We start from the raw sequence: 26,670 nt of genomic DNA, 5'->3' as shown, positions 1-26,670 counted from the left end.
TGAGTAAATGAAATCTCATCACTAAAAGTGCCACTTTGACAAAATAAATAGTAAAAAAGGGAGATGTTTAAAGCAAAAACGTGACTAACCATCATGGAAAATGCAGTACCTTTTCAGCTTGCCTTTTATTTATTTTGTATTTTGACATCAAACACTCCCTGTAACCTAATCTTCTTGGCTTTTGATGTGGCCGTGGAGACATGACAATTAAGCACGGCTTAAAACAATAATCCCAACAACGGGAACCAAAGGCAAGTAATGTCAGGGTTCCCCCCTCACAAAAAGCCAGTCCCCCAGTGTTTGGTGGTAGCGAAAGGACTGTAAATCCCAATTTGTTGCCTCGATATCTGCTCTGCGCTTACGCTTTACGTTGAACTTTGCACACTTGCTCCATTTCCATTCCCTGCTGTTTGTTTTTCTTCCGCTATGCAAAACGTCTGGAGACAAACATGATACACACAGGGTGCAGAGAGATGGTTTGATCTCTCACAGATTAGTGCCACCTGACAAATAGGGGATTATTTGTTATCTGTGTCGCAGGAACCGCTGAAGACCCGTGCAGAAGAGGCTCCTGGGGGCACCGGGGGTGCAACTCCTCCCATTGGGGTTAGGGCCCCAATTCTGCGAGTGGGTCACACCCAGAGGGGACACCAAGGTAAACCCTTATCCAAGTGTGAACGGGTGTGCAATGTGCAACCAAAGCAAATAGCTGATTCTAACTTATTTTCAAGTGATGTTCGTTCTCCTGTTCGCTCCTCATCTCTGCTATTCAAATACGGAGGGAGAACGGCCAGAGTTTAGTTCTAACCCCGTTTTAAGCCTGTCTGAAAATGAGCGTGTTTCTTTTTAAATGAAGCTTGCACGGTATGCTATAAAATGCCCTCTTTTTCTTTTTTATGGATGTTTGCACTAAGCCTTGCTAAACAAGTTAGAGAGATGATTAACTCATCTGAAGCGATGCGGGAAGGCTTCGTCCCGCCTGTGTGTGCTTTCTTCAGCACACATAGAGCTGCCGCGGCTCCTTGGCGTTCTCAACAGGGCTCGCAAACAGGGCTGGGGCCGCACGGTGAAGGAGAAGCAGTGGCAGAAAGGGCTGGAATTTGCACACACATGCTGAAAAAGGAACTCAGGTTATTTTTTTCTTAATGAGTAAAGAGTTATCCCCAAGTCGGTTTCCACAGAAGTGAGACGCAGCTCCCCGGGAGGGGGGTGGTTCAGTGGAGGAAACCCAAAGTTCATGAGCAGTTTTCTTGAAAATATTGTTTGAATAGCGCCAGTACTCAGCCCCACATGCGGAAGAGGGACTTTGCAAGGCTTCGCTTTGCTTTGTAGAGCCCCGAGGAGTTCTTTCTATGGGTCAGGCTCGGCCGTGTGATGAAAACAAGACGCAAAGTTTTGGTGAACTGCCCGGTGAGCACCCACAGCTGCACCCCACATCCCCTTGGGCAGCTCTGGCTCAGCCCCCATCGCTCCCTTCACCCCACGGATGATGCCAAATGGTAAGAAACAGGTTCCCAGGTTGATGGCAGCGCAAGAACCTGGAGAACTTCACCCCATCTCACACAGGCCCTGCCTTGAAACCCATCAGGCAGCCGCCTGCTTTGCCGTGTTTTAAAGCTTCTTTTTAATTGAAAAGTATTCCTCCAAACACTTTAAAAACAACAACAAAAGCCTAGAGAAAACCAGCACTTCATCATCTGCTGCCGTAGATTTTCAACCTGGTTTAGAAACTTTAGCGCATTTAACTGCGCGACCTCGTCACCCCAAAACGGCACCGGAGAACGAGCTTTTGTACCTGTGCTTTTTATACTAAATCACTCACCAACTACTTGTTTTGTCCTACCCTGGTAGGTACAAATAGGTACTGAGGTACCCATATAGGTAGGTATTGAAATATCAATAGGCGGCTCTGCATAAAGTTTAAGCTAATAGTTCTACCGGCAACAACGATGGTAATGTTTCCTCTCTCCCTATGAAAAGCAGCCGTTATGACACCAAGCACAGGTATTTTCACAAAAAAAGGTATTTTATTATTCTTAGCAATATTCACCTTGAAGGAATATGAGGAGAGCATACACTTTTTACAGACAATATATAAACATGTTGTACATAATTAACAATAACTTAGTTCACTAATCCAAAAAATAAGCGAAATAAAAAAATTAAAATAAAAACAGAAAATACTGCAGAATTTTATTTTTTATGCTGATACAAGTACAAAATAATTTAAATCTCGACTGCCGTTGTCTACGCTGCAGTGACTGACGATATATTGCACTTTGTCAACTGTATCAGTAATCCCTGTGTGCCACCCACATCCCTTCCCGCCCCTGCCCAAATCCTACGGAAATTCGAGTTGGGTACAAATAATGCACAACTGTACCATGGTGAAAGGTAAAAAGCAAAAAAAGACCCAATTTTTTACCTCAGTAGATTAAAAACTCTCACGATTTCTCCCAACCAATTTAGCTTCCCGTTTATTTCCACTTCTTTACAAAGTGCAGCTATATGCCTGTGCAGACCAGAAAAAGGAGGAGAGCGGGATTTTCATGGCTGCTCGCTTCTTAATTCATTATCGAATATTGGAATTACGCGTTTAGAACAAAAATTAATATACATCCGTTCGATTGGTTTCATTGTGTTTTTTCGTTAGAGCGGGACTTTCGCAGTAAAGAGACAATTGGCTTGATCCAAAAAACAAATAGAATAGAAAAAAACCCCAACAACAACAACAAAAAGTTAAAAAATAAAAAGCTTGTCACAGAGTTAAGCTTAACGTGGTTTACATTATCAAACCCCTCTGTTCATTGGGGCATTTTCATCAGAAGTATAGCTAAATATGTACATTGTATGTTATACTGGAGCTTGTGTTCACGAGAGGCATGGGATCATAACAATCAATAGAATACACTTCACATTGGTAATAGCTTTGTTTGCGCTCGTTTACGTACAATATGGTTTAATAATGGGAGATTTAATTTTTTTTTAATTTTTATTTCTTTTTTCGTATAAAATACGCTACGGAAAGGGGCCGTTCCCTTTGGAATGATGCTTTCCCTCGCCTCATCGGCTGTCGCCGCGTCTGGGATGTGTGAAGCTCAGAAGTGATTGTCTCTCTCTCTTTCCCCCCTTCTCCAGTGATCTCAACTTCATCTTCCTGCCCTTGGTCCCGGCCACGGGGTCCCGGCCGCTGTGAGTTTAACCCAAGCAGCTCAGCTGCATTTTGAAGCGACAGCTGCAAACACAACACAACAAAATGCTTCAACCTCCGAAGGCTGCGAGTTGGATGTTTGTATGCCCTGCCATGCAGTGTTTTTTTGCTGTGCTCAAGTTAGCTGCGACAGCTTGGTCACCGCCTGTATCTCACCCCTCTCGCCAGCACAGGATTGCCTTCCCAAAAGGTTGGTTTTTCCCCAACGTTTTGTCTGATCGGGCTGTTTTGAGGAAGAATAAAGTAGCTGGGAGGCGGGGGGAGCTGGTTTTTTAAAATAAACCTTTCGTGTTAGGGGAAAAAGAATGAATAGCGTCAAAATAATCATCGTCTTGGGCGCATTAAAATCCTGATTACAGCAACGTTTTTGCTTTGTTCTGCCCCCCCCAAATCTTTTCCCCCTTCCTAGCAGATATTTTGGATTAGCTCCATCTATCTGTCATACCAAGGGGGCTGCTGGGTATGGCCCCCCCATCCCCTTGTTTCGAAGGCAGGTTTTCTTACAGGGTATACCCATTGCAAACAACAGCACAAAAACATGCAATCAGAGGGGTTGCGGCTTTTTGTGGAAAACAAGAGCAAAATAAATATGACTTTGTGTCTGATTTCATGTTTAAAAATTACGCTTTTATAAAGATGTCCTTTTTTTTTTTTTAATCTTTTTTCCCCATCCCAAACAAAGTCCACGATAGAAATCCAGCATGTCTGGCTTCCAGTGAGCCGATTCCATCCTGGGAAGCTGCTTATATCTCTTTACAATATTCACAGTAATAACAAAGAGAGAAAGGAAAGCCAGTTCCGAGCCTTTTCCTTCAGCTTCTGCCACCTTTTCCTTCCTGCTGGACCATTAAGTATCGAACAGGTGAGTTCATTTTTCCTTATACCTGAGGGGGCAAAGTGCATTACAGGCACCACTACACGTTTCTGCAGAAGACCAGTGGGTCAATTTGCGAGGTTTTTAGGTCCAGCATGAAGAGTTAAACCACACGGGAGCAAAGATCCCCTTTCGCCATCCCTACATTCTCCTGCTGGCAGAACATTTTCTTACTTGGGTGTCGTCTTAGGCAAAGCCCCGCGTTCGTCACCTCGGGGTGGTTCTCTCGCCGGGTTTATCCCATGGCCGTGACCATGCTGGACGGGTGCGGGTGTCCGAATGAGATGCTGGAGGAGGGGTGGATGGGGGTAGGTGTCGGTAGGATGTGTCCGGAGTGGCTGAAGGGTGGCAAATGCCCCATGGGCGCCATGTGGCTGGCGAGGGCAGCGGCGCTGAACGGGGACGATTTCTCCTGCATGCACTTGGACAGTTCCTCAAAACACTCGGAGCCCTTCTTGCTCTTCTTTGATTTGTTGGACATTTTCCTATTCCTGGTCTGAATTCCTTCCTTTTTCATGGTCAGAGGCCTGTTCACCTGCAAGAAATGAGAAAATCAGGCTCATGCAGACAAAGTGACCTTATTGTGCAAAAATGAAAATATTTGGACAGCCCCCATGTGTTTTTCCTGGATGGAGACCTTTTTCTGGCCAAAAAAAAAAAAATGGTGTTTCTCTCTGCAGAACTTGTTTATATTGATTTGTTTAACAAAACCACACACACAAAAAAAAACCCCTAGACATGAAAAACAAATTGAACTGAATTTGGCAGCTGGTGACTCTCTTTCCTGCAGGCTTACCCTCAGTCCTTATTCATTTCCTAATAGAAGAGATCGAACTAGAAGGCACACGTTGACCCAAATTCAGTCCTTAGACATGAGCAATCTTGTACCAGTAACCTCTGTTACTTTGAGTTTAAATAACGTTCAAGTGATTCCTGGTTAGCATTAATTTCTTTGCATATATGTATATATATATACATATAAAACAAAGCCTTAGCTATCATTCTTTTTAAACAAAATCAAAGTGAAGATGCCCCCGTCGGTATTAATTTTTGCACAGAGCCCATTCCAAACGGCCTCTGTGTTTCTGGAGGGAAATAGCACACAAAACATGCTCAGTTAAACGAAACCCAACAAACAAGTGTGGTGGTTCTGTTTTGCCTGGTTTGCCCAAGCGTTAGAAGCCAAGCTAATACATTGTAATGTCACCGAACTTAGCATCACTATGCTGACAAAGAATGGCTGTCGCTTCCCAGGGGAACCTTAGAGACGGGGGAAGGAATAAAACAACCACCAAAACCCTGAAAGCAATAAAAGCCCAGTGTATACCGTGCAGTTAAGACATCAATCCCAGCCAGGCAAGCAGCGACACATGAGATGAGTAAATACTCACATTGTGCAATTTATAGTAGAGTCCGCAGGCGTTACAAACTGGGTCCCCGTTTGCGTTACGTCGCCATAAGGTCGTGGTGGTCGTCTGACAGTTGGCACAACACGTCCCCGCTCTCCGTGCCGCTGACTAACCAGAAATACAGAAAATTAAACCAAAATGAAATGTATCGGCAGGAGGGGCGAGATCATGAGAAAGGTCAGGTCGGACTGAATATTTAAGTTGGGCAGAACTAGCTACTATGATTTGTACAGAGCATCGGGGCTGAAGGAAGTCTGTCTGTCTTACGTTTTGCGACCGTTCGGTTTTGGTTTAAATTCAAGCGTTGTCCTATGCGGACGGCAGCTCCAGCCCCACGGCGCACGGCGTGTGCAGGGGACGTAAGGAGAGAAACAATGCATCTCTAACTCCACAAACTAACATTTCAGAGGAGAAAACGCCATCTGATTTGGTCAGGGCTTCCCTTTGCAGGATTCTAGGATGCGTCATGAAAACGCATTTGCCTCCTTTTTTTACTTCTTGTTTTTTTAAATGATCAATTTCATTTGCGCCAATGTTGCGACTGGGTTTGAAAAGAGGAATGATCCTAAAGAATGCGATTTTTTTCCCCCTACTCTGGCCCTTTAGAGATGGACACAAAAGAAAACCAACTGCATTACTTAACTGGGTGCAGTATTTATCAGAGCCATCACTGAAAATTCAGTTTCCATTTACAAGTGAAAGGGAGGAAACAAAACCGGCTCCAACTTTCTTTAAATATTTAGCAAACCAAATTTCATGCCTTGCAGCAATGATTCCACTGACCCGTCTGCCGCCTCTGTCCCTGCTCAGTTCCTTGGCTGACAAGCCCTCAAACAACTGTCTTAATAAAGCAAAAGAAAGCACACACCAAAGAAATCCACCAGCCTTACTTAAAACTGTTGTTCTGCCGAAACCGAGGTGGGGGCAAAGAAAAATGCCCCAACATTCACCCACCTCCCAAAACAAGAACAGGAAAAGTAGAACAGCAGGCAGCCAGTAATTCCTGGATGGGCCCTTGTCTAGCAGACCCTACAATAACAGGTTCTTTGTGCGAGCACGCGATGGTGTAAAGTGTTACGGAGGGACTAAGTGCACCCCGTATTTTGGGGAGTAATTTTGTATTGGAAAGCTTCAGCCCTGCCTCTGCAAGTGGTCAAAATACAACCCATTTCTATGCAATTGGATTAATGCTGAGGACTCAATATTTTCTTTCCTTAAATTAGCAGAGTTTACTTTTTAACGCATAGCAATGGTGGTAATTTCCCTGCGGCCCTGCTCCGTGGATCTTTTTGCGATTAAGCCACTGAGAGCAACCGGGTGAAGCAGCAGCAAAGCTCAGAATCTCTGCGAACGGTCCCGGGGTGGGTTTCCCGGACAAGAGCTTTATTTTATTCCCTGCTCTGCCGGGCGCTGGTGCCGCTCGGACCGAGCTAAAGAGGAGGAGCGGGTTCTGTTCTCACTCGCTCCCGATTTACGCCGTGGCCCTCTGTAACTTTCCCAAAGCTGATGGACAACTCGGCAGCTTAAGGCAAGAATCAGGCCCTGGGAGACTCATATATTCCAGTGTCTTACTCGCCTGTGAGAAGAGGCCAAAGGCAGAAAGAGGGGGTACCCCCTACCGCAAGTACACTCAGGCAACCCAAACACAATTAATGCCAGACTTCCAAGCACTGACATTATTAATATGATCGCTTTGCTATTGCATGTCAGATGAACGAGTTCCCAAAGATGGCCAAACAAACTACAGTGGAAAAAAAAAAAAAGGGGGCAATAAACAAAGCTGTAAATCAATTAAAAACAAAACATTAAACCAACTAAACTGCAAGAAAAACCTCTCCAGTGCCCCCCAAACCCCTCGCGGGGAGCGGAGTGTAAGAGTCTCCTAACACAGGGGAAGGTGGAAACCCATGTTTGCATATTTGAGATGGCTTTAGTGATACTCAGCTCTGCTGCTTAACTCTGCGGCCTGTCCCATTCAGACTGGAAAGCACTTGAGCCTCAGAGACGATAATGTTTCACTGTTGTCTTAACATTTTTCTATATGTCAGTCACTTTGGAAGGCGAGTCATTAAGAAGCTCGCATAGCTGAAATTCTGACTCACGACAGAAATCTTCTGTGTCCCATCCCAGTGTTGGAGCAGTAATGCCAATTTTCTGCTCTCCGAACCTCATTGAAATGTGCCCACGAATAGCTAAGAGACTTAGGCACCATAAATCACAAAGCTCCAAAAAAATATATTTATTATTCTTAGCATTTTACGCATTATTTGTGGAGTAGAGTGTATTAGAAATTTCAAAACAGCAAGCATGACTGGCAAGGCTTGCCTATAGAAACTCTCTAAAGCTTTTAGAGTCAGGAAACAGATACACAAGGTTTCCTTATCTTTAACGTACAGATATCCGGATAGGAAACTACTACCAGGAGCTTAGAAAGGACATTTTTTTTAAATCACTCAAATGAAAATACAAAGTATAGGTGACTCCATGGAAAAATAATAGGGTTTTTTTAAAAAAAACAGTAGGGGATTGTCTGGGGAGGGAACCAATATTAATATTGCCAGAGAATATAAGAGCAAAAATTACTTCATGGCTTTTATACAAATAATTATTAAGTAGGGAGCAGTAGCTTTGACTCATCTGATTTGTTTTGCTTTTTGGAGCTGGAACTTTTTTTGTTAGTGCACGGTGGAGGACCTGGGCTCTCATAACCCTTTCGCTCCCGGTATGTGCCCAAAAACCTCCCGAGAGGCCAAATAAACGAGGAATTAAATTAAAAGCTGTCAGCCGAGGATAAACGGGGAGACGGACACACGATACCCCGCGGGTATTGCGAGCGGCGGGGAGGCTGGGGACGGAGGGGTCTGTGCCGGGGGGCGCAGGGGATGGGGGGGACCTGCCCCGCGGCGCAGCGGTGACCCCGGTGTGACTGATCCCCCACGCCAGGGCCGGGCGAGGATGAGACGCTTTGACTCGTGCCTGCGTGTGGTCCCTTTGCCTAATTTATCCCCAAAGCCAGGAGAAGCAGAGACACCTACCAGCCTTCGTTTCGGTTTAATGAGAGGTCGGTTTTGACCGTTCATTTTGTGGTAGAGCCCGCAGGCGTTACACAGGTAATGCCCGGTGCCGTCTCTTCTCCAGAGAGGGGTAGCAGTTGCTCCGCAGTTCACACACTCTCTGCCTTCTAAATGGAAACACGAAGAAACCGGATTTCTTTCTTTAAAAACAAATTCACAAAAGCTTTTTGCATTGTCCTTTAGGCATTTTCCAGAAGTCAAAACAGTGTGTTAATTCAAGCACAGTCAGACAGCAGTGACATCTACAGCACACGCAGCAAGGAGCTCAGCGTTCTGCAAACGCCCGGACTCCGGCGAGTTATTTTATGTCATGGTCACAAATAGGCAGCTCTCTCTGCGAGGTGAGAAAGAGTGACACTCTTATTGTGTCAGATGGAAGTTGTCGTTTCAATAACGAGAACTCCCTTAATCTGCGCCGGGCACCGCTCCCGTATCTATTGCACTGCGAGGGTTCGATCCTGTGTCACTAATACACACACACCCCAACACACACCTGCGAACACACAAAATGCTGAAGAGAGAGTCAAAGGAAGGGGCTTTCTAGAATTAAATCTAAGCCAAAAGACCTCCCGCTCCGTGCTTTCTTTTTGTTGCAAATGCTACGGGATGAGAAAATAAAGCCGAGCAGCCTGGGAATGGATACAGAATGCCAAGGGCTCGATTATAATTTTTGTTCTGAAGGCAGAAAAACACTCTTAATGCTGATCTTTGAGGAAGTTCGGTTTCAGCAAGCTCTCTGGAAATCACTGCTAAAAACAGGCTTTGAGTTCTTTTCTCTTTCTGTGATTTTACAACAATACAGTTTGGATTTGGTAGGGAGCAGTTTAGCTTATTACTGCTTCATTATTAGTTTTAATGGCACAACATGGGAAACATTGTAGAATGGCTCTATTAAACCCCAGCATGTAACTCCCAGATATCTGTTTGTGCCTCAGAAAGCCCTCTGCTAAAAGTTCATTTGCCTCTGATGGTTCGAGGGCAGGTCTGCTTAATATAGAAATCTCTCGTAATATAGTTTATGCAAATCCTACAGTATTAAACTGGAGAGGAAATTCTTTTTCGCTAATAACTGCAGCAGGCCACGTTGAGTTCAGCGGGGCTTGTGTCTCCTTTAATCTAGGGAGTGGGTGGCTTTTAAACAACACAGTCTACAGTGAAAAATGAGGGGAGCTCCGCGGCGCTGCATTTGTAGCTTTTGTCCCTCCTAGGGCAGGAAGCTGCAGGAGTCGCCGTGTCGTGAGTCTTAGCTTTCCTACAAAAACACTGAGTGGTCACGAACTTTCCCCAGTTCCTTGCACAGGGGGCTCCCTTACAGAAAATAAAAATCACCCTTAAAACAAAACAAAAGCTTCTTACTTCCCCCTTGAATAAAATCATCGGCAACTCAGGACATCAATTAAAAAGTGCTTTAGATCCCTTTAACTTCAGAGACCCGGGTCTTGAGCCTGTTTCCAAACTCGGGGGGCTCGGGCTGCTAATTGCCTTGACTTGCTACTCTCTGCCCTACTGAAAAGTACATATACATAATGGCAACTGTATTTAAATAATGGCAGAGGGAGTGTTTTTCCCCTCAGAGGAGCCATTTGAAAGAGAGCTGATGAGCTTGTACAATAGCTGATATTTTTGTTGCAAAACTCATAAGAGATGGCATTTCTAAATTATTGTCGGCTTTAAAAATAAATGCATGCGGTGCATTCATTAGCATAGATGTGCTGTGATAGATCAGAATACACACACAAAAGCATATACAGCCATCTATTTTTAAAGGGCTATCTAAATTCAATCTCAATATACCGTGTTTCATTTCCTTCCATGGCTGAGGATGTCAAACCAGGAAGGTTGCTAGAATTACACGAATTGTCTTAATTTGTCTGTCTAGCTGTACAATTAGAGTGATTTCGAAATGGCATCAAAACTTCGCCCATCACCTAATTCGCCGATTTAGGACTGCAAGGAAGGGTCGTGAGTACAGAAAGGGTCTGCAGTCAGTCGTTTGGAAACAGAGACATATCTAGTTAAGGGAGAAAAAAAAAGGAGCATTTTCTAGTTAAATTTGGGCTGAAGTTAGTGACGACTGGACACCTTAGTCTTTCACACTGGTATGTAAACTATATTTGAACTTTTGCTCCTGTAAAACGTGAAGGAAATAAGGCCCTCTGCGATGTGCAGCGGCCCGGCCGGGTGAGTTTCGCTTTCATCCTGCGCCGGGGCCTCGGTTCGTACTGACGAAGGGCCGGGAAATTATCGAGGGAGAAACACCTATCGCTAGGACGTCTCTGCGTGGAAGCCATGGGGGTTTTTACTGACTTGGGGAGCAGGGTCAGGGTTCAGCCTCTCTAGGTGGCTAAAGGGCAGCTTTTTCTCCAAGGGAAACTTTTTTTTCTCGTGTAAATCCCGCTTTGTACAGCTCGATCCTGCACCAGTCCCCATGTCCCTCGGCCCCATCTGAGTGCCCTGGGGCCGGTGCCCGGCGGATCAGCAGCCGCTATGGATGTGTTGGCACCCACAGCATCCAGGTGCGAGCTCCATCCTCTAGTTTAAAACCCCAGAAAAGTGGGACCAAGCCGTCACTTGCCGCCCTCTCCCTAAGAGAGCTGACAGAAGCACCCAGCTCACAGCAGCCTGCATCCTCACCCCCAAAGAGCCAGCAAAGCCAACCACGACACACACGCACCCCCCACCTCAGCCCTTCCACCCCGGGGACGTGGCCGGTGCGCGATGGGGCAGGTCGCGGGGTGCAACACTCACCCGAACAGGATCTGGCCTTGCTTCGTGGCTTAGGGGTGAAGCTGGATGCAGGGCCCCCCAGGAAGCTGCCGGGGTGGAAGAGGCTGCTGCTGTAGTCGTGGGCGGCCGGCACGTAGGAGGGGTAGGTGGGGATGGGGTGGTGGGTAGAGGGCTGGGCCCCCATGCTGGTGAGGCTGCTTCTGAGCGGGCTGGCGCTCTCCATCTTCATCCCCTCCGACAGCGACACTTGGTACTTGATGCTGTCTTTGTCCTCCTGCCGGGCTCCGGCAGAGGATGAAGGGGAGGCAGCGCTGGTGGAGTTGGGGTCCGGAGACACTTCCTTGGGAGGGGTCGGGGGGAAACCAAAGAGGTGGGAGCCAGAGTGCGAGGCCGGGGTGAGCGATGACACGGAGGCGGTGCTGGACGTGCTGCTGCCTGGGTACACCGAGATGGCCCCGGGCGCTCCCGCCGCCGAGGGGTGCAGGGGTGTCTTGGTGAAGGGGTTGACGGTCCAGGGGTTGTGGTGATGGGCAGACAGTGCCGCCTTGCTGCTGTCCAGCCAAGGGATCCCGGGGCTGTGGATAAGATGAGGCCGGCACATTTGACTCCCGGTCAGGCGGGCTGTAGGAACACAAGAGTTTGGGATCAGCATGAGGCAGCTCAGCTCGAAGCAGCTCTGGGAAGTCCCCCAGCTTCCCAGTCTGCGGGCAGCCGGAGGGGAGCCGGGCATGGTGAGAGATTTCACAACCCGGGGAAGGGCAGCCAGACTGGCACAGCGGCCGCTTCACCGCGGCACCGCCGAGGGAGATACCAGCCAGCCCAGTAAGAGCGTTGGCAGCAGGGGGGGAACCCAGCCACCCAGGGCAGGAGAAAAGGCACCCCCATGCCTCCCGCCCCACCCCGGGGAATAAACAGCAAACCCATTTCTGCTCTGTCTTCCGAGCAGCCGTAATGTGCTCTGTCTGGCTCCTCAAAACACCCCTAAAGAAAATCCATCGCCGATTTGAATCGGTTTCTATTTTGCATCCGGGAAGCAGCCGTGTCTGAGAAGTTTTAGCCTGTGCACACACTATTTCCCCTTCCTCTCTCACCTCCCCCCTTTCTTTCCCTCCCCTGCGCCAGTCCTTGGTTATCTCTAGGGTTAAAAATCCACCCGTGCCTCCCTTTCTATCCTGTTTTCTTAGATCTCCTTTCCTCCTGGTTCCGACACACCGAGCGAAACTCCTCGCCTCCATGTAGGACACCCGCGGCCCGAACCAAGGGGCCGGGGAGCAGAGGCGGGTGGGGAAGGGGCCGGGGGTGTAAAGGAGGGCAGCGGGTGCTGATTTACCGTGTGCCTGGCTGTAGGAGACCCTGGCCCGGGCATGGGCGGAATTGGCGTAGTAGGGGTTGCCCTGGGAATCCAGGTGGTTGAAGAAGACGTCGACTTCATCCGGAGGTAGGAGCTGCGCTGGTTCCATGTAGTTGTGAGCCAGTCCGGGATGGTGGCTCTCGGGGTGCTGCCCGTTGAGCACGGCGTGGTGGGCCATCCAGCGAGGCTGGTCGGTGGCCACCTCCATGGCCTTGGGGCTCCCCTCCCACCCGCCGCGGACCAGGAGCGAGCGGCGCTCGGTGGGGGAGGGTGGTGCTGCTAGGGGGGGCGGGTGGTGGCTCTTGGCGCTGCCGGTGGGTTTTAGTAGATGGGGTAGCTTTTCTTAGAGAGAAAACCGCCGGGTGAGCGGGGTGCGCCCTCGGAAGGGTGGGGGAGGACCCCCGAAGTCAGCGTGTCCCTCTGTCAACAGGCGGGTGGCGGCGGCAGGTCCGGGGAAGCGCCGGGGCAGCACCTGTAGGGAGAGACGGGCGGGTTAGCGGCTCCGCACCCCCGGGTGCGCTGCCCGGCTCCCGACCGGCTTGTGCGCCCTGAAGTCAATGGATGGGGAGGGGGAAGCAGAGCCCCTCCCCCCTTCCAAAAATATCCTCTCCTCTAAAGTCCTCGCCTTGCGCCCCCCCTGCTCATTGCCCCACAAAATAAACAGAGATCCCATTTCAAACTCTTTACCCAAAAAAAAAAAAAAAAAAAAGTGGCAAAAAGCTTCCTTTTTCTTTTTTTCCCCCCGCTCTCGCTACAAACGTCAACAGGAGTTTTTCCAGCTGGCTTCAAAAGCGGGGTAAAAAAAGGAAGAACGGCCGATTTAATATAGCGTAATTCTAGCAAAAACTCCGAGTGACACAAAAGGAGAGGAGAAAAGGGAGGGGAGAGAAGCAGAAGAGGGGGGAGAGAAGGGTGTTTAGCGAAAGCAGGGAGTGCGCCCTGGCAGCGGCGCGGCGCCCCCCTCCTCCCCGCGCCCCACACTTACCCGGCGCGGGAGGCAGGGTGCTCCGCGGGTGGGTGCTGATGGATGCCTGCTTGGAGGATGCGAGCGCCGCGAAGAAGGGGAGAAAGGAGGAGGGGGGGGGGAAGAAAATGAAAAAAAAAAAAAAGTGTGTGGGGGGCGAAGCAAAGCGAGCGCGGGAGGAGGAGAGGAGGCTGGATGGAGGGTGTTACTCAGATGGCAAAGCCGCTGCTCTGGCCGGCTCGGTCCCATCCCCGCTCATCCTATATGAGCGCTGGCGCCAGCTGGCCGCGGCGCCGCAGACGGGCCGGGGCGCGCAGGGCCGGCGGCCGGGCCAGCCAATCCCGCCGCCCCACACCGCCCCCAACCGCACCCCCGGCCCCAAACGGAGCCGGCCCGGGGCGGGGGGGGGGGAGCGCGGCGCAGACCCCCCCCCTCCTCCCCTCTGCCCCCGCCCGCAGCATCCTCGCCCTGCAGCGCCGTGGGGGCTTTCCCCGCCCGGGCTCTGCACGCCCCTGCGGGGCGGGGACGGCAAAATAGGGGGGTCCCACCGGGGTGTGCGGGGAGGGGGGAGTAAGGATGGAGTGCGGGAAGGGCTCGGCGATGGGGACGGGTCCGTCGGGCGCTGCCAGCGCCGCCGCCGGAATGCCCGGGGCTGGGGAATTGGAAATCGGCACCGGGGAGATAAATACATCAAAATCCCCTAAATCAGGCACAACAGCGCGCAGCCGGGAGCAGGACAAACCCCAGCGTGGTCGTTCCCATCACGGTGGTTTGAAATAACTGGCTGAATAGGGAAAAAAAAAAAATAAAGAAGAAATAAATGCGAGGCTTTGCGCCAGCCCCGGGGAGCCGGTACGGCGAGGAGGGCCCGGGCAGCGCGGCCACGCCGGACGGGCTGCGGGGCAGGGTGCGATCCTGCCCGGCTCCCCGGCCTGCTGCGCTGGGACTGGGCCGGGGATGGGCTTTGCTTGAGGTTGTGGCAGAGCACGGCCAGGCCCGGGGAGCCCAACCGGGCCGGGGCCGAAGGGTGCTTGGGGACCGGCTGCAGCAGCAACCCCGATTTTAATTCCTTCTCCCCATTTTTTTTTTTTAAACGGTTTTAATGTTTGCAATTAATTGTGTGCTTTGGGCCGGGGAGGAGAGGCACAGCCCGAATCAACAGGCGTTTGCTGCGGAGCTTGTAGCGCGGCGCAAGTCGGGTATGGCCAGGGCCCGGGTTGGTCTCTGCCACACCAGAAAGTACCAAACCTGTCTGCTTTTGGGGCGGAAAAGAATAATAATGGGAAAGTCACAATCAACCCCCCAGAGCGTGGCCGGGCGCTGCTGCAGATCTCGTTTCCCTGGCGCTCCCCTCCCATTCCTCAGCCGCTGCTTTCGGGGGAAAAGGGAGACGCTCGTAGCAGCCCCTCAAACCTCCCGAGCAGGGATGCAGGGCGAGCAAACCGTCCCCCGCCCGGGGAGCGGGGCAGGGGGTGGCAGAGAACGGCCCCTTCGCCCGCCGGGCAGCGGCCGCGGCTCCGGCTCGACGGCGCGGCCGGGGCGGGGGGCGCGGGAGCCGGTCGGTGCCGTGCGGGCTGTGTCGGGCCCTGGGGGGGATGATGACGGCGCGGGGAGGGGGGCGACCCTGAGGATGCTGCTGCCGCTGCTGCCCCCGCCGCCGCCCCGCTCGGCGCTGCCCCCAGGGCCGCCCCCCCGGCGGGCAGCGCGGGGGGATGGGAGCCGGAGCGGCCTCCCCCGGCCCGGCCGCCCCAGTCACTACGACGCCGGGGTTCTGACGTCACACGCCACTGCCAAATTCGCCAGGAAATGAACCTTTTTTTAAAAAAAATAATAACAATAATAATAATGATGGTAATAATAATAAAACTCCCTTTCCTCGCCGCGGAGCCCGTCTGGCCGAAGCGACGCGGGGCTCCCTCACTAACCGTTCCTCCACTACTACCCATTGTACCCCACAAACGTCACCCCAGAGGACCCCCAGTGCAGCAGCTCCCCGGGGGGACCCACAGCGCAGCCCTGGGGGCGGGGAAGTGGGGGCCGGGATGAGGCTGCCGGAGGTTGGGGCAGGGGGAGCCGGCATTGCTCCCCCCCTCCCTGCATCCTTTTCTCCTGCACCCCAAGCTCTGGGTGGCAAGCCCACACCCCCCCCGCCCCTGCCCTCGGGGCTGCGCGGCGGCGCCCGGAGCGCGGCGCCCCTCGGCCCCTGCTGCCGCCGGGGGGTCGCAAGCGGAGGCCCGGAGGCAGCTCCTCCGTCGGCTGCCGGGCGCGGAAGGGGCGGTGGAGGCGGCTTCTCCCGGGACGGGCTGGGTGGCCTGGGCAGGCCGGGAACAGGCGTTGGGCCGGGCTTGGTGGGAGAGGGGCCGGGGAGGGCAAGTGCCCCCCGCGCTGCGGAGCTGCCTGCCCGCGGCGGAGCGTACGCGGGCGCCTTAGGCCGGAGGTGCCAGGGAGGAAAGGGAATCAAAACAAAATGGAAAAAAGAAAAAAAAGAAAGTTAAAAAAGCAGGGAACCGAGCGAGCTTTCTGAAAATCCGGCTTCTCCCTCCGCACCTGGAGCGATTTTCTTTCTACATGCACCAAAACCAGCACCAAAGGCACACAAATAACATCCCAAAACGGATTTTTTGTTGTTATATTTTTGAAAGAAGGGGAAATATAAAATAAACGCAGGCGTTTGCAGGTAGGTTCCCAGCGCCTCGCTCTACCCGCAGCCCGGAGCTGCCGGACCGGAGCGCACCGTGCCCGGGGGGTCCGTCCCCAGCCGGGATCGCCCCGGCCCCGCCGGCTCCGGCTCCCGCGCGGCGGCGAAACCCAGCGCCTCGCTACGCTCTTATTAATTGATATGGATGTTTTAATTATTGCCCGCCTGCCATCAGCACGGAGCCGCGATTTTTTTTCTCTTTTTTTTTTTTTTTTTTGGTGGTGGGGGGGGAAGCGGGGTGGGCTGTTTGTTTTAGGCAGGTGATAAAATCGCAGTTAACGAGCTGATAATTCGTTCGTGTTTGTTTTAAAAGACAAATTGTAAAGATTAATCAGGCGGCTTGATTTATGGCGAGGGAGACCCCGGAGCTGCCCGGCCGGGGCTCCCTGAAGCCCCCGTCTCGGGTTACCCGGGGGCCGGCAGGCGAAACAAAACAAAAGGGGGCGAACGGGCAGCGGCGGCGGCTCCGGCCGCGCTGTCTTGTGCCGGGTTCCCGCCCCCCAGCTCGGCCGAGGGTCCGGCTGCCCCCTCCCCGATCCGCCGGGGTGCTGGCACTGCGGCCGGCGCCTGTTCGCACCCGAATCCTGCGGTTTGCACCCCTCCTCCCTTTGCAAAATAAATGACCCCACCAGCAGGGATGAACGATTTCTGTTGAGGGAAGCGGTTTAATTCCCGTGGCTGAGCTGGAGGGATTTTGTAGAGAGTCGGCTCGCAAGATTTTACTTTTTATTTTCCCCTCACTGTGTCCCGTCCCTGCTGCCCACGTTTGGCGAGCGGCTCTCCACCGCTAAATGCCCCGGCGGCACGGCTGGGGTTTTTAATTGAATTAATTCATCCATCGGGAACAGCAGCAGCCTGCGCTGGCTGCTGGAGGCGAGCGGCTTAGCTCCGCTCCGCAGCCGCTGCGCACGGCTGGTTAAACAGCTCTCCCCTCAATTTTCTGCCAAAACTCCGGGGAGAGGGTCTGCCCGGGCCCGGGATCTCCCTGCTCCTCACCCCGCTCCTTGCAAATCTCCTTATTTTCTCCCTTTTTTTTTTTTTCATTTTTTTTCCGACACAACGTTCTCCGTTTTATTAACTTTATTTTGTTATTGCCATTACAATATTTTTTCTTTTTTTTTCTTCTTTTTTAGTAAGGGAGCTTTCCCAGATCTGGGAGCACAACTGGTTATTTTGATTTGATTGACAAGTGATGTCATATCGTTAAGGGAGAGGGGAGACGACAACACGTTTTAGCAACAGTTAGTAACGCCATGTGATGGAGTTGACACCTATGCCCGGGCAGAGGCGAAGGCAGAAAACAAATACCACCGGCCGCGCACACAGATCATTTATTTACACACCCGGAGTAGGGTTTCTATCCCTCCCGGTGAACGGAGACCCGGGGTGCAGCATCTCCCCCCGCCTTTCCTCCGAACTACAAACCCGCGGCGGCCGCAAGCAGGGAAGGCAGGAAAAGCTCCGTGAAAACACAGTGAAAGAGGGAGAGAAGCGCTCGGTCTCGGTACCCACGGGCGGTTTGCGAGCCCCGGGACGGGCCGGGGAAGGTGTGTGGGGGGGCTGGGAGGGTCGCTATGGGCTGGACCGCCCCGACTCCCCCGTCCCGGCAGGTAGAGGAGCAGTCGGCTGCAGGTAGGAGCCCCTCGCCCCCCTGGTCTGCCCGCACCGGCAAAACACTCCCTCCCCGGGTTTATTATTTCTCTGGGAGTGATTTTTTTTTTGGAGAGGGGAAGTTCTTGCTTTCTGCCTTTTTAATTTATTATTTTTCGGCGTTTTCCTCCCTCTGGTCTGGGCTCCGCTTCGCTTTTCTTCCTCCCCCGGCCCTCCCGCCCTGCGTTACTAGCACGCATTAATGGCTGCTAATAGGGTTATAAAATGACACAGTTACCTCTTAACCACAAGACCCTGTTTAAGCTGCATTAAAAAAGAAAAAGAAAGAGACGACTCAGGGAATAAATCACGGAAGACTTAAATCTTTCTTGTGTTTTGGTTTTGGTTGGTTTCTTTTGTTGTTGTTGGGGGGGGGTGTTTGTGAATATTGTAGAAACTTCCTCGCTATCCCCCCATCCCGCAGCCGATTTCTGCGGGGCATTTCCCCGCCGTGGGAACTCTCGGTCCCAGCCTCCCTCCCGCCTTCACCTGCGCTTTGTCCGCAATTTGCCCGGTGCCCCCGCAGCCCCCCGGCTCGCTCGACTGCAAATAAAGGGGAGGAAAAGCCCCGGAGTGACCCCAGCCTACCCACAAAAAGCGCCTTTTGTGCAAGTTCCCTAAGAAAAACGCGTGGGGTGGATGCACACGCACAGCTTTGTCCGGAAAAAGGTATAAACATTTTTTTCAGGCGCTATCAGGAAAGATTTCGTTCGCAGGAGCTGGCTGGATTATTATTATTATTATTATTATTATCGTTATTACTACTACTACTATTATTATTACTACTGTTATTATTTTCGCAAGGTTACTTCGGGTGCAGCTGTTGCAGGAGGGAGCAAAGAGACCGATCCCGCAGGTTTGATTTGTTTCTCCACAAGCAAAACTTCAATGGGGAGGGACCGTGTCACCGGGGAGGGACCGAGCGGGGACCCACGGTTGTCGCACGCCCGGCACCGCCCGCGGGGCTTAAACCAGGCCGGGGTTATAAAGATGCTCCGGGGGAGAACAATCCCCGCTACCAAAACCCGCACCCCCCTTAGTGAAATCGCTTTTCTTATTGAAATCGCCTCAAATCCAGGCATGCTTCTCTCCTTGCTTTTTTTTTTTCCTTGCCTTCCAGCCTCTGCACCCCAAAGCAAAAGGAGGATAAAGAGGGGAACTTTGCACGTACAACAACAAAAAATAAAAAGAGAGAGGGGGGTGAAAGAGCCCGCGGAGAGGAGCGGCCCGGTCCCCGATGTGCCTGGGTAATTTTAAATCATGCAAAGCCCCGTAAAGCTGCTGCACGGGACTGGGACGGGAGGACTCCCCGGCAGGCAGGTGCAGGGGGAGCGGGGCCGGGCCCCGCCGGCTTTCCGGGGCACAACAAACCCTCGCAGCTTTTTTTTAATGCCCAAATCTGCCAACAATGGGAGCGGGGAGATAGGATGTGGCTGCGGGGAGGGGGCGCGGGGCTCTGCACACCCTGTCTCCGGGAAGTGTCTGCCTGGTCGCCCTGGGTGAAATGCAACTTTCCAAGATGGAGATTTAAATAATTACCCCGGTGACAATGCGGGGTGGGGGAATATAAAAAAGCAGCACTCAAACGCGGCCCGGCGGCCCCGCTCCCCGCAGGGTGCCGGTGCGGAGAGCGCACCGGGTGCTCTCCGATCGCCGGGCAGAGCCCCCGCGGTACCTCCGCTCAGCACAACCCCGGCCGGGCGGGAGAAGGCGGCGCGGGGGGTCCGGGCTTGCCGGGAGCACTTTTTCGTTCTTTATAAAACCCTTCCATCTTGTCCCCAGGGAAAACCGCCCCGAGCGGTGCCCTCCAGCAGCGGGACCGGTACCCCGGTGCGCTGCGGTCGCCGAGCCGTCGTGCCGGTGCCGCAGCCTCCGGGCCGCGCAGAGCCTCGCAGCCGCATCCCCTTACCTTGGCTTTCACCCGTTCCTCGTTTTTCTTTCAGTTTTCCGCCCGATGTCTGGAAAGAGCCGGTTCTCCTCCTCCGAGGGCCGTTCCCCGGGCTGGGGAGGGGGCACCGCAGCCTCCCCCGCCTGCCTGCGCCGGGAGCTGCGGCTCTGTGCGGGCGGTGGGTGCGCGGAGCCCGGCGGAGGGGGCGGCCCGGGGTGCGCGCCGCTTAAAACTGGCAGCAGTTTTCGAGCTGAGCCCTTTTTTTTTTTTCCCTCCCTTCCCTCCTTCCCCCCTTTCCTCCCTCCCTCTCTTCTCCTCTCTCCCTTCTTTCCCTCCCCTTCTCTCTCTCACTCTCCCGCATTCAAGGATGGCACAGCGAGCCACTGTGTATTTATGTACATAATAAGGCAGCTCGTCCCCTCCACTTCATTTGCATCATTACAATATCTGTACAAGCACATCACATTGTCTGTTGCTTGCACCTTTTGTTACGGTTGCTGTCACAGTCTACGCGACTTGACTTTCATATTTTAAATGAATTGATATTATACCAACAACACACACAGTCACATCCCAGGCGCTGGGAAAGCCGCGGTCCCAACCGCTCCCGAGCCGTTCGCTTCTTCCACCGGATCCCAAGGAAGGTGGAGTGGGAGGATCCGCTTTGTAGCATCAATTATTCGTATCATTTTTTCCAATTCGTATTAATTTTGTTTCCACTCCCTAGTGAATGAAATGGTTTGGGGATTTTTTTTTTCCTGTTTTTTTTTTTTTGTATAACCTCGTGTTTCTTCTCCCCCCTCTCCCTTCACCAAACTCAGTCTTTTAGGCTGTGCACCTGCACGTAACAGAGGCAACGGTGAAGCTGGAAGAGGCACAAGCAGATATTACGCCACAACTCGTTGTTATAGCTAAGAAATAAACGGTAATTTACGTATCTCGTAGACCACTAGGAAAATTCATCCAGAACGAATGTTTTCGGAAGGGTTTGCGTGCCCAAGTCGCAGCTGGGCAATCCTCACCTGCTGGGTGTGTGCGGGGCTGGGGGGGGGGGAATCCCCTCGCTAAACGCCCTGGATGGGGTGGTGGGCACGGGGGGGCCGCACCGAGATTCTCCTTGGGGGGCAGGTGAGAACCCCCACCCGGGGCTGCGGATAAACCATATTAATGGAGAGACAAAGGCCGGACCGTCCCGAGGCGGGGGGGTTGGCCCTGCGGGAGCAGGGGAACGAAATACGGTGCGGGAAGGGAAGGAGAAAAGTTTCGCGGGAGAGGAATTATCATCATAATGGAGGTAAAAATGTGAGCAGAGGAAAGGGAGGGGGGAATCCTATTCTGCTGGCATTTTCTGTCTGTCTTTGTGATATGGTTCGGGGGAAAAAGGGTCCTTGATATGCGGTAGATAATTCTTATCAGCCCCACGCAGCCCATTTCCAAAGTAAGTGTTTTAATTACTCCTCCTGTATTACCCTTCATCCTCTGAGAGGAGATACATCGCCGGATTTATGCAGGGGGAAGAAAATACAAAAGAATGCGGTATTAAAATATATACATATATCTATCCCACTCTTTTTTCCCTTGTGCCTAGGAAGAGGGAGACGCTGTCGCCAGCCGCGCCCTGGGATCGCCCCTGCACGGAACGACTCTCAACCCAGGGACCGTCGCTCAGGCAGAAAAACTATGGGAAAAGCGGGGTTTGAAGCCTGCAGATTTTTTCCCAAGCGGGGACAGATGGGGGTGGCGGAGCCGGGGACTCGGGGCGGGGGTGAGATCGGCGGAGGCTCAGGGCTGCGCACCGCGGATGTCCCGCGCTGTCCCGGGGCCAGGGCCACCCCCCCCCAGGTGCCACCGAGGCATTTGGGGCCAGGGGAGTGGAGGGGTTCGGTTTTCCCCTCATGCCTCTGGAGGAGAAGGATGTTTTCTTCTGCTGTTTAGCTTTCGTACTAAAGATGTCATCTGAAAGTCTGGAAAGAAAGGGGGAACCGTGCTCTGCTCTCTTCCACAGTAACAACCATATTCTGCATATTGAAAAATATGATAGACAGTGGAGAAGGTGTGTTTTTTTCTTTTCTTTTTTTTTTTTTTTAAATCCAACCTTTTCAATATTGATTCAACAAAAAAGAGAGGGAGAGAATTTAAAAAGAGAAGAAGCAGCACCAGCAGCAGGGAGAATATAGGCTCAGCAACTCTCCAGGTTCGCTTCCTTATTATTACTATCCAGGGGTAATTTTTCATCTCTGCTAGCTAATCTTTGTTCCTTGTGAAGATAATGAATAGCCCAATCCTTATCTCCTGGGCTCCTGGAGGCTGCTGGAGAATGGGGTTGAACAGGGTTGAAAATTGGTTCCAAAGTGCTGCTGAATAAATGGTGTTCCTTATCTCTCGCTTCCAGATTATCGGAACCCTTTCAAAACTCACACAACAAATACAGCCACCGCATCTAATGCATCATTTACCAGAGCAGATCTCCGCGTTTGATCGGCAGATAGGCAAAATCTATGTATTCCTTGCTTTACTTAGTATGCATGGACGCGGGGCTGCTGTGCATGCGGGGTGCCCCCGGCCGGGCCTGGGACACCCCCGAGGCTCTCAGCACATGCAGGTTTTTGCTGTGGACTCTGTGGAGTGAGGACAGTGTCCCCTGCGTGTCACCAAGCTGGGTGGGACAGCAACCCACCTTGCAAGGTGCTGCCACACGGAGCACTTGGAATTTTGGGGTTGCTCCACTGGGGAGCTGGTGCCTTTGCAGGGAGAAGGGAAGAGGTGTGAGGGTAATCCTGGGCACTCACTCGCATTCGCGCTCATTCCTGCACCCAGGAGCAGTCACTATTCAAGGGGTGCTGTGACCCGGCTGCGGGGCAGGACCCCAGCCCCCCCCAGAAAGGCACTTTTAGGCTCAGCTGTGCCCTAGTCCTGCTCCAGCCCTCAGTGGTCTCAGGGCCCAGTCTGTTAAAATCTCCTGGTGCCCCCCCATCTCGTCCAAGCAGCCGGCTTCCTGCCCTCCCCATCGGTGCTGGGTCATCCCCCCACATCCCAGCCACACGGCAGCCCAGGCAACCCGTGATCCTGGGGGGAGAAAGAGAAACAAACCCCACAGAAGAGGAGTCCTTCGCTCCCGGAGTTGGTGTGAAGTCTGTTCCCTCCAGCTCAGGGCAGTAGCAGCCTCTCCCTTTCTCCCTTTCTCCCTTTCTCCCTTTCTCCCTTTCTCCCTTTCTCCCTTTCTCCCTTTCTCCCTTTCTCCCTTTCTTTTTTCTCTCTCTTTCTTCTGCTTTCTCTCTTTTTCTCTCTATTTCCACCAGATTTTCTTCTTTCTTATTCTGCATATTATTTCTTTTTTAACAGTAAATATCTCCCAGCCTGTCTGTGCAGCCCCCAGCTCCAGAACAGGAGATTCCCCAGCCTTGAGCTGGGGCAGATGTCCCCTCAGCTGTCACCCACTCTTTCTTTACCCAGCGGTGCCTGAGCCAGCGCCCAGGTACCAAAGAATGTGACATTTTATTTTGCACCATCACAGCACATCCCTGCATCCCCAGTGCTGCCCTGGGCCCCCAGCCCAGCGGGGCAGCAGGTTCTGTGGTGGGGACAGGACATCCACAGTGTCCTGGTCCCCTTTGCCTGATCAGCAAAGCTCATCCCTCCCCTACCTGGAAAAGGAGAGGAACTTCCATGGGAAGTTGCGGAGAAGCAGCAGCCCCAGCCTGCACCCAAGAGTTTTGCAAATGTTCAACTTGTACTAATTTTTTTATGGCTGTATTCACAGTTGTTCCCTGTAAAAAATGGACCTGTGTTAGTTTATTAATAACCTAAACATTACGTATTAAAGACCTATGAGTGACACAAGATGACAAAAAGCTGTATTTTTCCAATATACACAAGCACACATTTAATAACCTTCTATTGCATCTCAGCTAGGCCTTCTCTCTGATGGTTCCCATGGCAACTGAGATAAAAAAGCAGCCATTTTCCATATCTCTATGAAAGTCTATTATATTGCAGGATTAGTTCATCTTCTGCTAAGGTCAAACACAAAGTCATACAACCTGAAATATTTAGAATCCATGTACATTCATTTTTTTATATGCCCTTTCATTTTCCACAAAAGACTGGGCTCCTCGGAGGTTTTATTCCCCAGAAAATGCTAAGCAAAGCAATAAAAAAATCATGATTAGCAGCTGATGAAAAGTTCAATTGTTTTGTTTTTTTTTTTTTCTCTCTCCTTTTTTTTTTTTTTTTCCCCTTTAGAGGAAAAAAAAGAAGCCACTATTGTTGGGCAGATAGTGCCTTCCCCATTTATCTCTATCAGCGGCCGCGATCGCAGCCGATACCCGCCGCCTAATTGGGCTGGGGAGCAATTTGCGGGCGGACGGCGTCACCTTCTGGTTGAGCCGGGTGCGACAGCGGCGGTGCCGGGGGGCTGGAGCTGCCCCCCCGTCCCGAGCAGCCCCCAACCCGGCCGGGGAACGGGCAGGAGCCGGGGTGGGGTGGGGGATTTGCCCGGGGTGGGGGGGTCCCCCATGGGAGGGACCCCGGGGTTGCGCAGCTTTGGGACGGCACCGCTCAACTTGGCGCCGCTTCTTCAAAACGAATCTAATCCCGCCGCGGGCTTGCGAACACGTTACGTGTGTCTCTGCTTATTCCTGCCGCTATTCGTTGTATTTATTTTGATGTTTCTATTTATTCGTGTGTTCTGATGAGATGCTCAAAGGCTTTCGCCTGCAAGTTCCAGCTATTGCGCACACACACTTGGAAATATTGTGTTAACGCGTGTGTGGGGTGTTCCCGTGAGCATCGATCTCCAGCGTGGTGTGGAGGGGGAAAGCAAAGTCACTTCTTTTTTTTTATGAAGGAGTTGGCAACGTAATTCAGCTGGGTCTTGGTGACACCTAGAAATGCAATAAAATAAAGCCTGGGCAGCCTTCAGACAGTTTGAATGGTGACAAACGTGTTATTGCCCATGACATGAAGAACTATGGCTCACTCTTTTTCCAAGGTCACTCCTGAAAACCTGGAAGATCCGAGGCGAGAATTTGTGCATGTGGCCGTCCACACTTGTGGCTTTGTTCACAGGTGCCTGCTGCAATGTGACGTTTATTCTGACCCCTTTAACTGTGGAAACATAGGAGCTCTGGAAATGTGTACGGATGGGGAGAAGCTTGTGAGTGGCAGAAGGATTGAAGATTAATTTTTTATTTCTTTCCCTCATCTCTCCATCCCTTGGGGGACCCTACATCCCCAACCCTGACCCTCCACCCAGCCTGGGTGACCTGGGTGACATAGGGCACACGCCCGTGTGGAGTTGCCAGAGGTCGGTATGTACCCAAAGGTGTTTGTAAGAAGCTGTTTGCAGGTGGGTGTTGCGCAGCAGTGGCCAGAGCCGTGCTCATCTCCCAAAAACAAGTAGTAGCCCCTACTCTGGGCAGCACACCTGGGAGGGGAATGCCAGGGTGGCTTCCCCACCTGGGGACCTGCTCACCTGGGGCACCTGAGCACCCATAAAGCCCACACCTGCTCCTTCCTCTCCCTTTGGCCACTGCTTGCTTCTGCTCCTTTCAGCAGAGGGCTGCATTTTTAAGGCTAATGCAAAGCTTGGATTCTGGGATTTTGGGGTCTCATTTCTCTTTGTTTTTTTAGAAAGTTGCTACATTTCTAGCCTCAGATTCTGTACAAAAGGGAAGAATCCTGAAAGCGTACCCTGAGCAGGAAGGTTGAAGGAGGAGTTCAGCACATCACCAAATGTAGGTGGATTTCTTTTTTAAATCTTGTGGTTTCTTTTCTTCCCTACTTCACCCTCACCATCCCAGGCAGCAGCTGATGCTGTGTTTGCCCATTTGGGGTCTGCAGCCTTGAGGAAACCTGTAGAAATCTGAGAGTAACTGTATCATCTAACTAAGAAGGGGTGTTCCCCTGATTGCAGTGCTTGCACCCTCTTATTGAGGTGCTGGTTTTGGTCTCTCCTCGTAGCTCAGGCTTTTCTTGTGAAATCTGTTGCTGAGGGTCGATTGAGGCTGAGGTGCCCCGGTGCTGTGGGTGCTATGGGGGGGCTGTGATGGAGTTCACTGCCAGGGTCTCTGTCCCCCAGCAAGTGGGATGTTTGCGTGCTGATGCCTTGTTGAGGCTGCCGGGAATGTTGCGGAGCTGCACTGGGTGCAGTGCTGAGCACCCATCAAACCCAGCACGGAGCAAAAATGGTGGAAAAAAGGTGCCCTTAGCGCTGCAAATATTTAGATAGTTTTCAGTGGGTGGTTACTGCTGGGGGAAGCCTGGAGGCAGGTGGGCAGTGCTCATGTGGCTTCTGGCAGGAGCAGGGTGGTCGCTTGTGCCTGAGAGGGTGGGGCTGGTTGCCCCCTGGGGTGGGGGGGCTGGCGGTGCCACTGAGGGGGTGCTCTCTGCTCCCCCTCCCTGGCGAACTCTGTGCAGTGAGGTTTGGGATTCAGGGCAGTGGTGAAATGCCCCAGTTTGGCCCCTGGTTGTTTTTCTGTCTCCGGGTGACATCTGGTGCGTTGCTGCGAGTTCCCAGAAAGAGGCCCTGATGGAGGATGTCAGGGTAGGAAGAAAGGAGCTGACCTTGCTATTAAAAGGCAGCAGAAATGGGAATGTTTCGGGCTGTTTCTAGCAGACGTCTGTGGGAAGAAAATATCCTTGCTCTGCTATATCAGGCCCTCATGGGCAGCTTTCCTCTGTTAATTGTTCATTTAACGCAGCACCGGAGATGCTTAATTTATCCTTGCCCCCATTGCTGTGTCTGAAAAGATTTTGTGGGGTTTGAGCCAGTTCTCTCATCACACCTTGGCAAGGGGCACACAAAGTGGCAGAGCCACATCCTG

At 52.1% G+C, this 26,670-nt stretch overlaps 1 protein-coding gene and 1 long non-coding RNA gene across 9 annotated transcripts; one reads left to right on the top strand and one right to left on the bottom strand.

The window, feature by feature from the left end:
• Positions 1 to 2,031: 2,031 nt before the first annotated feature.
• On the bottom strand, positions 2,032 to 19,986 carry GATA2 (GATA binding protein 2). 4 transcript variants are annotated; one of them, XM_065845866.2, is made up of 6 exons: positions 19,868 to 19,986; positions 12,626 to 13,118; positions 11,317 to 11,916; positions 8,530 to 8,708; positions 5,477 to 5,602; positions 2,032 to 4,620 (listed from the first exon to the last, which is right to left on the bottom strand). In XM_065845866.2, exons 2-6 carry the CDS (start codon positions 12,852 to 12,854, stop codon positions 4,321 to 4,323), a joined length of 1,434 nt encoding a protein of 477 aa, XP_065701938.1. In that variant the 5' UTR covers positions 12,855 to 13,118; positions 19,868 to 19,986; the 3' UTR covers positions 2,032 to 4,320. The 4 variants fall into 4 exon arrangements, with proteins under 4 accessions (XP_065701938.1, XP_065701937.1, XP_065701939.1 ...); XM_065845865.2 differs by lacking the exon at positions 19,868 to 19,986 and adding an exon at positions 13,632 to 13,904; XM_065845867.2 differs by lacking the exon at positions 19,868 to 19,986 and adding an exon at positions 13,632 to 13,902 and having other exon boundaries at positions 8,530 to 8,675.
• Positions 12,476 to 23,899, top strand: LOC136105935 (uncharacterized). 5 transcript variants are annotated; one of them, XR_010652054.2, is made up of 7 exons: positions 12,476 to 12,530; positions 12,643 to 12,733; positions 18,763 to 18,814; positions 19,079 to 19,205; positions 20,668 to 20,771; positions 21,435 to 21,899; positions 22,239 to 23,899. It is a non-coding gene; the product is annotated as an uncharacterized lncRNA (long non-coding RNA). The 5 variants fall into 5 exon arrangements; XR_011740655.1 differs by having other exon boundaries at positions 21,435 to 23,321; positions 23,470 to 23,899; XR_011740654.1 differs by adding an exon at positions 19,902 to 20,024 and having other exon boundaries at positions 21,435 to 23,899.
• Positions 23,900 to 26,670: the final 2,771 nt, after the last annotated feature.

The sequence above is a fragment of the Patagioenas fasciata genome, chromosome 10 (genome assembly GCF_037038585.1).
Source record: "Patagioenas fasciata isolate bPatFas1 chromosome 10, bPatFas1.hap1, whole genome shotgun sequence".
NCBI lineage: Eukaryota > Metazoa > Chordata > Aves > Columbiformes > Columbidae > Patagioenas > Patagioenas fasciata.
This window is presented reverse-complemented; position numbering and strand designations above follow the sequence as displayed.

Bases quoted from the DNA above. Each gene is read 5' to 3' on its own strand.
- GATA2 (XM_065845866.2), bottom strand. From the start codon at position 12,854: ATGGAGGTGGCCACCGACCAGCCTCGCTGGATGGCCCACCACGCCGTG. The intron at 11,917-12,625 runs GTAAATCAGCAC...GTGTTCCTACAG, and splicing joins CTCCTACAGCCAGGCACACG to CCCGCCTGACCGGGAGTCAA. The intron at 8,709-11,316 runs GTGAGTGTTGCA...TTGTTTTTAAAG, and splicing joins CAAGGCCAGATCCTGTTCGG to AAAGAAATCCGGTTTCTTCG.